Source organism: Elephantulus edwardii, unplaced genomic scaffold (genome assembly GCF_000299155.1).
Source record: "Elephantulus edwardii isolate Elephantulus edwardi_28Jun2011 unplaced genomic scaffold, EleEdw1.0 scaffold00004, whole genome shotgun sequence".
Taxonomy (NCBI): domain Eukaryota; kingdom Metazoa; phylum Chordata; class Mammalia; order Macroscelidea; family Macroscelididae; genus Elephantulus; species Elephantulus edwardii.
The window spans coordinates 4,776,542-4,789,943 of record NW_006399754.1 but is presented as its reverse complement, the minus strand read 5'-3'; the positions used below and the strand labels follow the sequence as shown (position 1 = coordinate 4,789,943).

The window sequence follows — 13,402 nt, the reverse complement described above, 5'->3', positions numbered from 1 at the left end:
GATGCTCTGCTGGAGAAGGAGGGACTTCTCCAGTACAGGTCAGATACAATATGACAGTACATATGCAAATAATAATAAATTTTTTTTAAATGTAAAAAAACAAAAAAAAACCCTCTTACATTCTCTATTAATACCTTCTGTGTAGCAAGTCTTACTTACCTGGGCTAAGATGAGCTGAGGGCAATCATTTCTATCCACTCTTGGGCCTAAAGATCAGAGTAGTGAGAGCATAGTACCCCAGGGCAGCGTAAGTGTAAAACGGCAATCCACATGGAAGGACCTTCCAAAGGATGGTATAACTGAGGCAGAGACTGCAGGCTATGGAACCCAGGCCCTGCTCCTCCGGTGAAGTCACCTCTCTGTACTAAATCTTAGACGTTATGGTTTTGTCACATTAAACAGCTGTTATTGTTGTTAGGTGCTAAAATTTTGGCCCTGATTGACACCAATCCGAAGTACAACAGAATACACTGCCCACACCTGCCTCGTCCTAACAGTCTATGTACTTTCCTAAGAATGATGCCCTTTTCCAGAAACCAGCCCCACTTGCCAATACACCCAAGGTTTGTTAGGCAAAGTGTCACCATCCTCACCTCAAAGGAGCACTCTGGCTCCAATTCCGTCTAGACAGATTTGTTCATTCATTGGACAGTGTTTTCAATTATCTTTGCGCCCAGTAAACTGCAAGCATGCTGAGAAAGAGGATCTTGTCATTTTCATCACTATTGTGTGCACGTGTGCCTGGAACATACCAGGAACACAAATGTCTGCTGATCCAAGATAGCAATGTATAGACTGTCAGGAGTTTTAAAGAACTGTAAAGGCTCCAAATACAATCATCCACCCAGAAGTGTGCATTTGTCCATATATGGCTTTCACAGATCTCCTAATTCATCCAGCAAGTAGCAATTAAAAGACTACATCAGTCAAAACGTTGTGCTTTTAGGAGCAACCACAACAAAAAGTAGATGAATAACTGATACAACAGATGCTCTGGTGTGTAGCAGACACTATGCTAAGCCCTTAATATACCACAATGAATAAGAGACACAGCGCCTTACAGAACTAATTAAAAAGATACATGGGCAAATTACACAGGATTATTGATTACAGAAGATTATCTAGAAAAGACTTGAACAGTACATTGACGGAGAACTACAGATATACTAGCTGGGTTTAGAAAAGGTCATGGCACTAGAAACATTATTGCCAATGTCAGATGGATCTTGGCAGAAAGCAGAGGGCAGGAGAAGAATATCTATCTGTGTTTCACTGACTACGCAAAGGCATTTGACTGTGTGGATCACAACAAATTGTGGCTAACCTTGAGGAAAATGAAAATTCCAGAACACTTGATTGTGCTTATGCAAAACCTATACTTGGACCAAGAAGCAGTCCTCAGAACAGAGAATGGTTCAAAATCAGAAAAGGAGTATGTCAGGGATGCATCCTGTCCTCGTACCTTTTGAATCTGTATGCAAAACAGATCACTCAGGGAGCAAGGCTTTGGAGAAGTGTGGCATCAAGACTGGAGGAAGACTCATCAACAACCTGCATTAGGCAGATAACACAACCTTGCTTGCTAAACTGAAGAAGACCTGAAGCTCTTGATGCAGAAGGTCAAGGACTGGAGTCTTCAATATGGATAAGGTCAATAACAAGAAGACAAAGATTCTCACCACTGGGCCAATCCACAACACCATGATAGATGGAGAAGAGACTGACGAGGTTGTTCCCAATTACAGTTTGCTCAGCTCCACAATCAACACTCTTACCACCAGCAATTAGGAAATCAAAAGACAAACTGCATTGGGAAAATCTGTCATGGACCTCTCCAGAGTGCTGAAAAGCAAGATGTCAATCTAGAGACAAAGGTGCTCCTAATCCAGGCCATGGTCTTCGCAATTACTTTTTATGCTTCAGAGAGCTAAACAATGACTAAGGATGACAGAAGAATAGATGCCTTTGGGTTGTGGTGCTGGAGAAGAGTCTTGAACATATATCATGGACTGCCAACAGAACAAACAGGTCTGTCTTGGAGAGAGTGAAACCAAGTCTCTCCTTGGAGGCAAGAATTTTGCACCTCCAACTCACATACTTTGGGCACATGGCCAGGAGAGACTCGTCCTTGGAGAAGGACATCATGCTGGTAAGGGTGAACAGACAACACAGGAGAGGGAGACCCAGGATGAGATGGACTGATACAGTATCTGGGGCAATGGGGTTGGTATGTCGCAAATAGTGAGACTGGCTCAGGACAGAGAAAGGTTCAGAGCTGCTGTACATAGGCTCACTATACATCACAGGCAACTCAACAGCACATAACAGCAAAAACATACTATATTGGTTGTTTTTTATTTAAGCCTCTTGTTTAGAGTCAACAACACCTTGCGGAGTCAGTTGTTATTACGTTTTGGAGGAACATTCTTCTAAGTGGTACAGCACTCTTCGGCCAATATGCTGTACTGAGGTAACCTGGGGTTGCTGTAATACTGAACCTTGTGCCTTTGGGGTGTCAAATGCCATAACAGTTATCCATGGTGGACAGTGTTTGGTGGAGTTCCCAGTCTGACATGGGTTTGGAAGCAGGAGTGGCATCCACTTCCCAAACAACATGCCTCTGGAAACTCTATGAACTTTGATAAATGATGACAGTTAAAGAAAGGCTTCAGGCCTTTTTCATAGGGTCACTATGATTTGTGCTCAGATAGACAGCAATCAACAACAACCATATTTTTTACTTATAAATGACAAGAACTTTTTTCTTTATTTTTCATTTCAATGAACATCTATAGAGATTTTGAAATTCCATTCATTCATTGTTGCACCCCTCTCCCCACCCCCCCACCCCCCGGTTGCTCCTCTCCTTCAGACACAAAAGAAAAACTCCCTCATTGGTACACAACCCCCCCCACACATCCCCCAACCCCAAATATAATCCACTCTGCAACCCTCATTCCGTACTCTTACGATAAACATAATGCCCTAAAATATAAAATATTCTCTCCCCCAAAGACTTCAATGCCATAAACATTATTTCATCCAGTTTTTCTGTTTTACCCCCATCCCGATGTCACCTCATTCTACAACAGTGGCACCATATAGCATTTGTCCCTTTGTGACTGAGATACCTCACTCAGCATAATGTCCTCGAGGGTCACCCATTTTGAATAATATTGCATGAGTTCCTTGTTTTTCAATGCAGCATAATATTCTACTGTGCGAATATACCACAGCTTCTCTACCCATTCGTTTGTTGATGGGCATTTGGGTTGTTTCCAACTCCTTACTATTGTAAACAAAGCCGCAATAAACATGGGTATGCATATATCTACTTGGGTGCCATTTATGGTCTCTTTAGGGTATATTCCCAGTAGTGGAATTGCTGGGTCAAATGGTATCTCTAGTTGCAACTTTTTGAGAAAGCGCCACATCGCTTTCCACAGTGGTTGTACCATTTTACACTCCCACCAACAGTGAATAAGAGTTCCAGTCTCTCCACAACCTCACCAGCATTTGTTGCTTGCTGTTTTGTTAAATTTTGCTATTCTTACTGGGGTGAGATGATATCTCATGGTTGTCTTGATTTGCATCTCTCTCAGACCTAGGGATTTTGAACATTTCTTCATGTGCTTGTTGGCCATCTGAATGTCTTCCTTGATGAAGTGTCTGTTCATATCCTGTGCCCATTTTTCAATTGGATTATTCACCTTTTTTAAAGAGCTAAACAGATGAGGGATCAGAAAGGTAATGTGGAATTTCAGTAAGGGAGTTCTGGTGACCCAATGGTAAGGAGTTGTGCTGCCAGTCCAAAGGCAGGCAGTTCAAATCTCCAGTGGAGACAGGTGGGCAATCTCCTTCCACATGATTTATTGTCTCTGAAACCAGATGGGTCAACTATTAGTTCCAACCTGACAGCACATAACATCTCTCAGTTACGGACATTATTTGCAACTTAACCTTGCAGTTAAAAAATAAGGATTTCTAAGGGAGCTCTGGTGGTGGCCTAGCAATAAGAAGCTGCACTGCAATCCCAAAGGCACATGGTTTGGATCCACCAGATGCTTCGCTGGAGGAGAGGCAATCTCCTCCTGTGCCAGCTGGATCTGATATGACAGCACACACGAAAAAATAGTAATTTTTTAAAAAATAAGGATTTCTAGTTGCTAACAGAAACAGATTTGCTGGTTTCAATGAAGAAAGCTCCCTAGGTTTTTGACAGAGAGGCTTAATATCTGTCCTAGGCTGGGTTGTCTAGAGAAATCAAGCCAATGAAGCTTAAAGAGAGAGATTTATTCAGAGAAATGGCTCATGTGTTACAGAAGCTAGCAAGAATTGGGTCTAGCTCAGACCTCAAGAGAGAGATGTCTGGGGAAACTGGTGAGTTCAAGTCATCAGCAGGCAGGCAGGGTCTCAGGCTGCTGGCTTTGGAGACAGTGCTTGTCACGGGACAACAGAATAGTGAACTGCTCATTCTGGAGGCTGACAAGTCAAAGCAGGCAGTTAGCTCACATCTGGAGGTCATGTGCCAGAAGGCTAGATGTAAACAAGAACAAAAAACACTTGAGTTTTTGCCAGAGAATCCAAACACAATACAGGCTTCCCCTGAGATTTCCTTTTAATCAGTTAAAGCTGCTTCATTAACATTGTTGTTATTTGCCCTCAAACCCTGCTCTACCTAGAACCAACCTTATTGTCTCTGACACACCTACTCCCTTTACCCCAGTCACTGAGTCAATCCTTCTCATGCGGGGTCTTCCTCTCTTGTGCTATCCCTCTACCCTGCCAAGGATGATGTCCCTCTCTCCAAGGACTGGTCCCTTCTTGAAGTATGTCAGATGGAACTTCAGAATCCTTGCCTCCAAGGAGCAGCCTGGTGTCACCCTCTATAGGGCGAATCGTGTTTGTTCTCCTAGCAGTACATAATAAATTCAATACTCTCCGTCAGCACCAAAGCTCAAAGGCATCAATTCTCCTTCTATCTGTCATCCCTAGTCATTGTCCAACTTTCTGATGCATAGCACATCACTGTGAAGACTGTGTCCTAGATCAGGTTCACCTTAGTCTCCAGACTGACAATTGCTGCTCTTCAGTACTCTGGAGATGTCCCTGACAGCAGACTTTCCCAATGCAATTGGTCTTTTGATTTCCTGGCTGCTGGTGCCAAGAATGTTGATTGTGGAGCCAAGCAAACAAACTGTTAACAATCTCAATCTCTTCACCATCTATCATGATGCTGCCAATCGCTAATATTACTGAGGTTAAAACCGACAACCTAAAGGATAATTACAATACACACAAGGTCAAAGACACCTTCACACACAACTAATCATTGCAATAACTTTAGCATTTTATCAATTTCTTGTGATAAACAGATTTTGAAAAGCAAGAGGTATTTGACTGGTTATCTATTTAAAATCCTAACAGAAAACAGGCTTTAAATAACAAGGCTGTTATAACATCTGAGTATTGTGGTTGTGATATGCTGGTCAAGTCAATGCTGACTCACAGCAACATACACCTCATGAGCAGTGAAAGGAAACACTCTAGTCCTGAGCCGTCCTCACACCAGATGCTACACTCGACTCATCTGAGTGTCGATCTCTCCTTCTGCGACCCTTCTCCTTTACCAGGCAGGACGTCCTTCTTCAGGGGTTGGCCCATCCTGTTAAAATGTCTAAAGTACCCAAGAGAGTCTCATCACCTTCCCCTCCAGGAAGAATGCTGGCTATATATCTCTTCCAAGACTGATGTGTTTGTTCTTCTTAAATCCATGTTATGTTTATTATTCTTTGCAAGCATTGTCATTCAAAAGCACTAATTCTGCTATGGTCTTCCTTACTCAGTGTCCAGCTTTCTCATGCAAATAAGGCAATAAATACCATGGCTGTGGTTGCTGTTGTTATTGTTAAGTGCCCCCAAGTCAATGAAAGACTCTTGGATGACTTTCATCCTTCCTCCAGGTTCATAGGGTTTCCGGAGGTAAGCTATTACGGAAGTGGATGCCGCTCCTGCTTCCAAGCTTGTTTCAATCGAGGAGCTCCACCAAACAATGTCCACCATGGGTAACCATTATTGCATTTGACACATCAGTGTCACAGTGTTCGGCTTCACAGCAACCACGAGTTACCGCTGTACAGCAAGTGGACAACTAGGGCTATTCGACCTAGAAGAATGTTTGACCAAAAACTATTAAAAACAGGCCCGAGGGTCTCAGACCTGAGGGCCCTACAGTAGTTTGCCATTCGGACATGTCCAAACACTGGCGAACTCTGGGCCAGAGACCTGCAATTCACCTGGCAAGTCTGCTCTGCGGACACCCACTTGGGGCAAAAAAGAAAGTCACAAGAGCCCCAAGTGTTCCATACTTGCCAATAAGGCAATAGATACCATGGCTGGTGTTAGGTACATCTTAGTCCTCAAACCAACATCTTCGCCTTTTAACACTTTAAAGAGATTTTTGCTTAACAAATTCTTTTTTATTTGAATGAAGGTTTATAAAATCATACTGTTTTTTCACACAATCATCCCTAGATATTTTATAACGTACATTATCACTGATTGATACAATTAGATACAATGTCTATATTTCTGTAAAGATGTCTTTTGCAGCAGATCTGCCCCAGTGTAATATGTCATTTATTTCTTGACTGCGGCTTCCAAGAATATTAATTATAGATCCAAATAACATTAAATTCTTGGCAACTTCAATTTTAGTTTATCATGTTTGTTAAGGATTTTTGTTTTCTTTATGTTGAAATATAATCTGTATTAAAGTCTTCGATCTTTATCAGTGAGTGCTTCAAGTTCACTTTCAGCAGTTTGTGTCATCAACATATTACAGGTTATGTTAATCTGTTTCCCTCCAGTCCTGATATCATGTTATTCATATAGTTCAGCTTCTTTGGCCCACATATGTTGTTGTTGTCATGTGTCGTCGAGTCGCTTGCGACTCATAGCGACCCTACGTACAATAGTCCTAAATCCTGCTCTGTCCTGTACCAATCGCACTGTCTCTGACACACCCATCCGGATTACCCCAGACACGGAATCAATCCACCTCACACAAGGCCTTCCCCTCCTGCACTCTCCCTCCACCCTCCCAAGCATGATGTCCCTCTTCAAGGGCTGGTCCCTCCTTACAAAATGTCCAAAGTATGTCAGACAGAGCTTCAGAATCCTTGCCTCCAAGGAGCAGCCCGGTTTAACCCTCTCCAGGATGACTTTGTTTTCCAAGCAGGCTATGGTACCCTCAATACGCTTCTCCAGCACCACAGCTCAAAGACATCAATTCTCCTTCTATATAGTCTGAATAAATATGTAACTCCCACCCTGATACACATCATTCCTGAACCTAACTCACACAGTATTAACTGTTCAGTTCAAATAACTGCTTCTTGGTCTGCATATCACAATTAAATGTTCTGGAATTCCTATTCTTGTAAATGTCATCTATAATTTGTTATGAGCCACAGCCTAATGCCTCTGCATAATCAATAAGTACACATCATCAATAAGTAAACAATTCTCTGGGATTCTCTGCTTCCAGCCAAGATCTGACATCAGCAATGACATCCCCCAGTCTAAATCTTCTTCTGAATTTGGCTTGAACTTCTTGCAGTTCCTTGACAATAATATGTGGCTGCAAAGAATTTTAAATTATCTTCAGCAACATTATCCTTGTGTGTGATGGTAACGACATCCTTTGATAACTTCTACACTCCAGAATTTGTTATTATCCACATAGTCAAATACCTTAACAGAGTCAAGAAATCTCATGTAAACATCTTCTGGTAGTCCTGGCTTTCAGCCTAGATCTACCTGACATCAGGAATATTATCTCTCATTTCAACTGACTAAAAGGGATCCATCCATATTTGTTCCCATTCTAAAGAAAGGTGATCCAACAGAATGCAGAAATTACTGAATGACTGTTGATATCACAAGGAAAATTCAGTTGAATATATTTAAAAAATCACTGCAAGACAGAACTGCCTCCACCAGATGCCTGTACCAGGCAGATCTGATTTGACGGTACACACACACACACACACACACACACACAATAATAAAATTTAAAAAAAAAAAGACAGAACTTCCATAAACATTTGACTATATGACCACAAAAATACAGGTTTGTTGGCTGGGTGATGATAAAACATATACAAAGAATAGTCGCTGTTAATTGCCAGATCATTTTCAACTTATAGAAACCCCACGTACGCAGAGCAGAACTAGTCCACTGGGCTTTAAAGCTTTGGAAGCAGATTACGAAGTGCCTTTGGGTGAATTTGAACAGCTATTTTTTCAGCTCACAGCTGAGACCTTAATTATTTGAGCTACCCAGGTCATCCATATAAAGCATCTCATCTATCATTGCTGCCAAGTCAGAACTGAGTTCTAACAGACTGTCCAGTGGGTTTTTAAAGGCTGTAAACTACACAGAAGATTGTCCATCTTTCCCCCTCAGAGATGCTGGTGCATTCGAAGTGCCTAGGAATTGTCCACTGATGATGCTGCCAGAGTTCCCTATGCATAAAGGATAATCTCAAACTTACTCATATTTGAGTCATATTCATATAACAATTGTAATAATAATAAAAGAGAGCTCTAGTGGCCTAGTGTTAAGAAACTGCACTGCAATTCCAAAGGCACACAGTTCGAATCTACCAGCTGCTCTGTGGGAGGAGGATGGGCTATCTCCTCCCGTGCAATTAACGGCCTCAGAAAACCTGCTGGAGGGTCAGCTGTGGGCCAGTTCCAATGCAATGGTACTCAACAGCAACAACAACAATAAAAGAATTTCTATTCCTAGTATTGTTAACTAGGAAAATTAAAACAAAACTAAGCATTGTGTTCTTTTGTTTTATAATCTATAAATTGATCCTTCAGTTCTTTCATATGTATCACGTCCACATCTCCAAACACTCTGAAACACCTTACTGATACTGCTTGTTTCCTTCAAAGTTAACACACTGAAACAAAAATTTCAAAACAGGACCCAAAACTAGTTCCAGAAACAACAATTTTCATGTAGAAATTGATTCTACGTGAATTTAGACCTTTAACAAGCTCTCCAGTCAGTACTTCCTTGTCTGTAAAATCAAGCTGTTAAGAGTCAATAATCTCTAATACTTTTTAAATTCAAAGGAAAAAAAAAACGCCTGTGAAAACCCACCTTTCCTTCCATACCACCACCAATCAAAGTAAAAGTTGCACACCTACTCTAAGAGGGGCTCTCTTTCTTTTCTCCTGCCTTGATCCAATTACTTTATGGATTTCCTGTAGCAGTTAAATCAAGCAGCTTCATTCCTAATATTCCTTTAAAAGCAATTTTATAACAGAACAGTTAAGTCTGGAAGCACTCCTTGTAACAGGATTTACAGCCTCTATGGAAAAAGTAAGCCCATCTAATTCTTTTTTGTAAATTTCAAAAGGTTCCTACATGCATGTATTCCATTTCAGTCATCGATTGCTTCTGTTCATTGCAGACTGCTTGCCACTGGTGTACATTTACAATGATTTCCATTGGATCTGCATAGGAAATGATCCAAGTTCATTTGACCATTTGTATCAAGTGTGATGTAGACTATTATAGTACATGGTCATTAATATATTCACTCAACTATAATATACTCACTCAACTAATAGTAAAGCAGCTAAAATAAAACAGCAACTTTTTGAGGGCAAACTGTAGTCAATGTAATAAAATGGCCAAACAGCAATGAACACGTTCTTGTACCGCTGCAATTTTAGTTGTCACAGATAAAGCATAATCTCTACCTTAGCACGATCTTAAATTAGGAAAATCCTAAAAAAAAAAAAAAATTAGGAAAATCCAACCATGTTTTCCAGGTGAATGCTGTTTCAATCACACTTTTTAGAATGCGGATAAATAATCCAAACCACTATGTTGGAACAGCATTCCTCTCTGGAAACAGCACTGTCAGCGCTATCTCTGCATATTATAAGACTTTAACTTGACACCAAAACTGAACGTTATTGTCTGAACAACACGGGAAAATACTGGAAACAGAACAACTAGCTCCACTTCTGCAAATCAAGCAAAACTGAGAAAAAAAGAAAGGAAGCAAACAAAGGGAAGGAACTCAAGGGCCATTTGCAGTACTGGCCCCCTCTGCAATGTTCTAGGCGCTTCCCCTTGCGCCCGAACAGATAAGAGGAGCAGGCACCAACAGAAACCTAAAGTTACTCTTTTCCCAAGTTGCAATATTCCCTGAATTCTGTGCATGACACGTCCGGAAGATCTACGTTCGGAGCGAAATGTCTGAGAGAAGGGAGTGGCGTTTGCTTTCTCAGTCTGGAGCCCCGACAACTAACTCTCCCTGAAGAAGAGGACCCCAAGCCCCTTAAGCATCTGGCTGTGCAGAGAGGGCTGGCGCATCCTCCCCGCGCACAAATCTGCAGGCCCCGCGGCTCCTTCTCTCTCCCCCTCGCGTCCTCTGGGCTGGACCCGTGGGTCCGGTGGACTCAGGCTGGTTCAGTGTCCCGGGCACCGCTAGCCTAAGGACCACTCGGGGCGCAGCGGACGCGGCCGGGGCGCACGTCCCGGCTCCGCTTGGCCGAGCTCGCCGCGGCGGGGCGCGGGGGTACCCTGGCAGCCCCGGGATGCGCCCTGTCGCACAACTTGCAGGAGCACATCTCCACCCGCGCGGACGCGGCGCCCTGGGACCGCCGGGCCGCCCCGCCCCTCCTCGCAGCAGAGGGGCGGCAGTCCGTACCTGTCCTCCGAGACGCTGATGACGCCCTCCTCCTTGGGCACGATCACGGCCATATTCACCACCTCCTGGGACCCCTCGACCCGCTGCAGTAGGATGGGCTTGCGGGTCAGCGCTTTGGGCTGGATCTCCGCAGCCATCGGCGGAGGGGGCGCGGCGGGGCCGAGATGAAGAGGCAGCAGGAGCACAGGCTCTGGATGGCAGGAACGGGACGCCGGGGACCGGCAGTCATAGCCTAGTTGCTGCTCCGGGAACGACTCAGCGCTCCCGGCACCGGGTATGCAAACCGCCAGGGCCAGAGCAGCAAGCCCAGCGCCACCTCCAGGAGAGGGGGTGGCGAGCCAGGAGGCGGGGCCGTCAGGGGCGGGGCCTGCCGCAGGGGGTGGCCGCTGGTGGGCGCGAGGGCGGATTCACTTCCGGGAGGGTGGTAGAGCAAGAGGGGGAAGTGGAGGGAGGGAGGCGGGGCTGTGGCTGCTCAGTGCGCGTGCGTCAGATGACGAGCCAATTTCCGCCCGCCCCACCGCGACTCTTGAAGCCATGAGGCTGCACCTTTAGGGCGCATGCGCCTTCCGTCCACACCCTGCTCTTGGCCTCCTCCTCCTCTTAGTATCCCGGGAACGCGCACGCACGCAGTTCTGGGAACGCGCTCGCCGGAGGCCACGCCCCCTCCAAATGTCTCACGCCGCGAAGGAGAGACTTGCAGGAGGACGCAAGGTGGGGTGGTTCGGTGTACCTGTCCTCTATATCTTTAATAATAAAAGAGTGTGGTGCTGATGGAATGGTTCGGACCGGATTGAGCTTGGGCGCGGTGTACCTGTCCGTCCTCTGTCTTTAATAATAGGTGTGGTGGGCAGCTGCTGGTGCTGACATGGCCCAGGCCACCAAGCAGCAGCCCACTGTCTCCTGGGACTTGTAGTTTCTGGGAGCTTTCCCCGCCCTAGCAGCGCCCCCTTTTTTTGGAAAAGCTGAGCCACAGAGGACCATTGCTTGTAGCCTTTACTGTGGGGACAGAGAACATCCTAACCAGGCATTTTACGATAATCTGTAGTGTTGGTTCATTTTAGGTTGACAGAGTTACTAGCGGAAGCCATATAGGAAGTGAGATTTGAAGTCCATTCATTACCCCAACAATCCATCCTTTTTAGCTAAAATAACACTTTTCTAAAAATGTGATACTGATTTATTTACAAAGTTTGTTTTTCACAAAAGATCCTTCCCATTTCCTTCACCCTCTCCCCCAATTGCAATGAGCAACCCTGCTGTCAAATCACCTGTGACTCATAGGGACCCTGTGTACAACAGCTCTGAACCCTGCTCTATCCTGACAACCTGATTGTCTCTGACACACCTACTCCCATTTCCCCAGTCACTGAGACAATCCATCTCATTCAGGATCTTCCTCTCTTAGGCTGTCCCTCCACCCTCCCAAGCATGATGTCCCTCTCTCTACAAGGATTGGTCCCTCCTTGCAACATGCCAAAAGTGTGTCAGATGGAGCCTCAGAATCCTTGCCTCCAAGGAACATCCTGGTTTCACCCTCTCCAGGGCAAACCTATTTGTTCACCACAGCTCAAAGGCATCAATTCTCCTATCATCTCCAGTCACGGTCCAGTTTTCTAATGCATAGCACATAATTGCAAAGACCATGGCCTGGGTCAGGCACACGTTAGTCTCCAGATTGACATCATTGCTCTTCAGTACTCTGGAGATGTCCCCAGTTCAAATCTGCCAGATACTCTGTGGGAGAAAGTTGGGCAATCTCTTCCTGAGTGATTTACAGCCTCCAAAAACCTGTTGGAGGTACATTTATGAGTTGATTATATAGATAACAACATTCTTGAAAACCCTCGACAAGATGGATTGACACAATGACTGGAAAAATGGGCAGGAGCCTTCATGAGAGATGGTACAGAACAGGGCAAGGTTCCAATCTGTCATGGCACCTAACGGCATTGCACAGAGAAAAGATAACCCCTGTAATTAAACAAGTGAGTGAATGAGTGTTAGGTACCTGACCTTCCCAGAGCTAGATAACTGTCTGGGGAGTTATTAGAATCTTTGTGGAAGGGTCAAGATGGCAAGGTCTAGGGGGAGGCGAGAGGGGTGTGAGGAGGGTGGGAAGGACGCACAGTAATAATGGGCCAGAGTTGACCCAAGATTGGCACAGGCCTTGTGGAAATGGATTCCTAAGATAAGTTTTGGCAGCTAACTATATTAGTCAAAAAGATTTGTTTCAAAGCACACAAAACAAACATGGTTATCTTCCAAATTTTCAGAGATTCTATGCTGACCTTGGAAAGGGACTCAGATATTTCCCAGCCATGGGAACTAAGGAAAATATTCCACTTCCCTGAGCCTTAGTTCCTAATACATTTACTGGGGATAACAGCAACTGCCTTGCAAACTTGTTGAGGGGCTTACAAACGACATACTTTAAGGGTCTTCATGCGCAGAAAGGTCCTTTTCAGTCCTAGTGGCAGTTACAGTTCTGATTCCAACATCTTGCCTGGGCTAGGGAGCTCTGGTGGACTAGTGACAAGAAGCTGCAGTATAATCCCAGCGGTTCCAAACCACCATATCCTCTGCTAAAAGAAAGAGGGGCTATCTCCTCCTATACCAGTCAGATCTGATTTGGCGGTACACACACAAAAATAATAAAATAA

At 44.3% G+C, this 13,402-nt stretch overlaps 1 protein-coding gene across 1 annotated transcript in view; it reads right to left on the bottom strand.

Annotated features, from left to right (window-relative positions):
* WDFY2 (WD repeat and FYVE domain containing 2) overlaps positions 1-10,889 on the bottom strand; it is a 236,378-nt gene extending 225,489 nt beyond the window's left edge. Inside the window, exon 1 of the mRNA XM_006879517.1 lies at positions 10,743-10,889. Coding sequence (XP_006879579.1) covers positions 10,743-10,879 — 137 coding nt within the window. The 5' untranslated portion in view covers positions 10,880-10,889. The remainder of the gene's footprint in view (positions 1-10,742) is intronic.
* Positions 10,890-13,402: the final 2,513 nt, after the last annotated feature.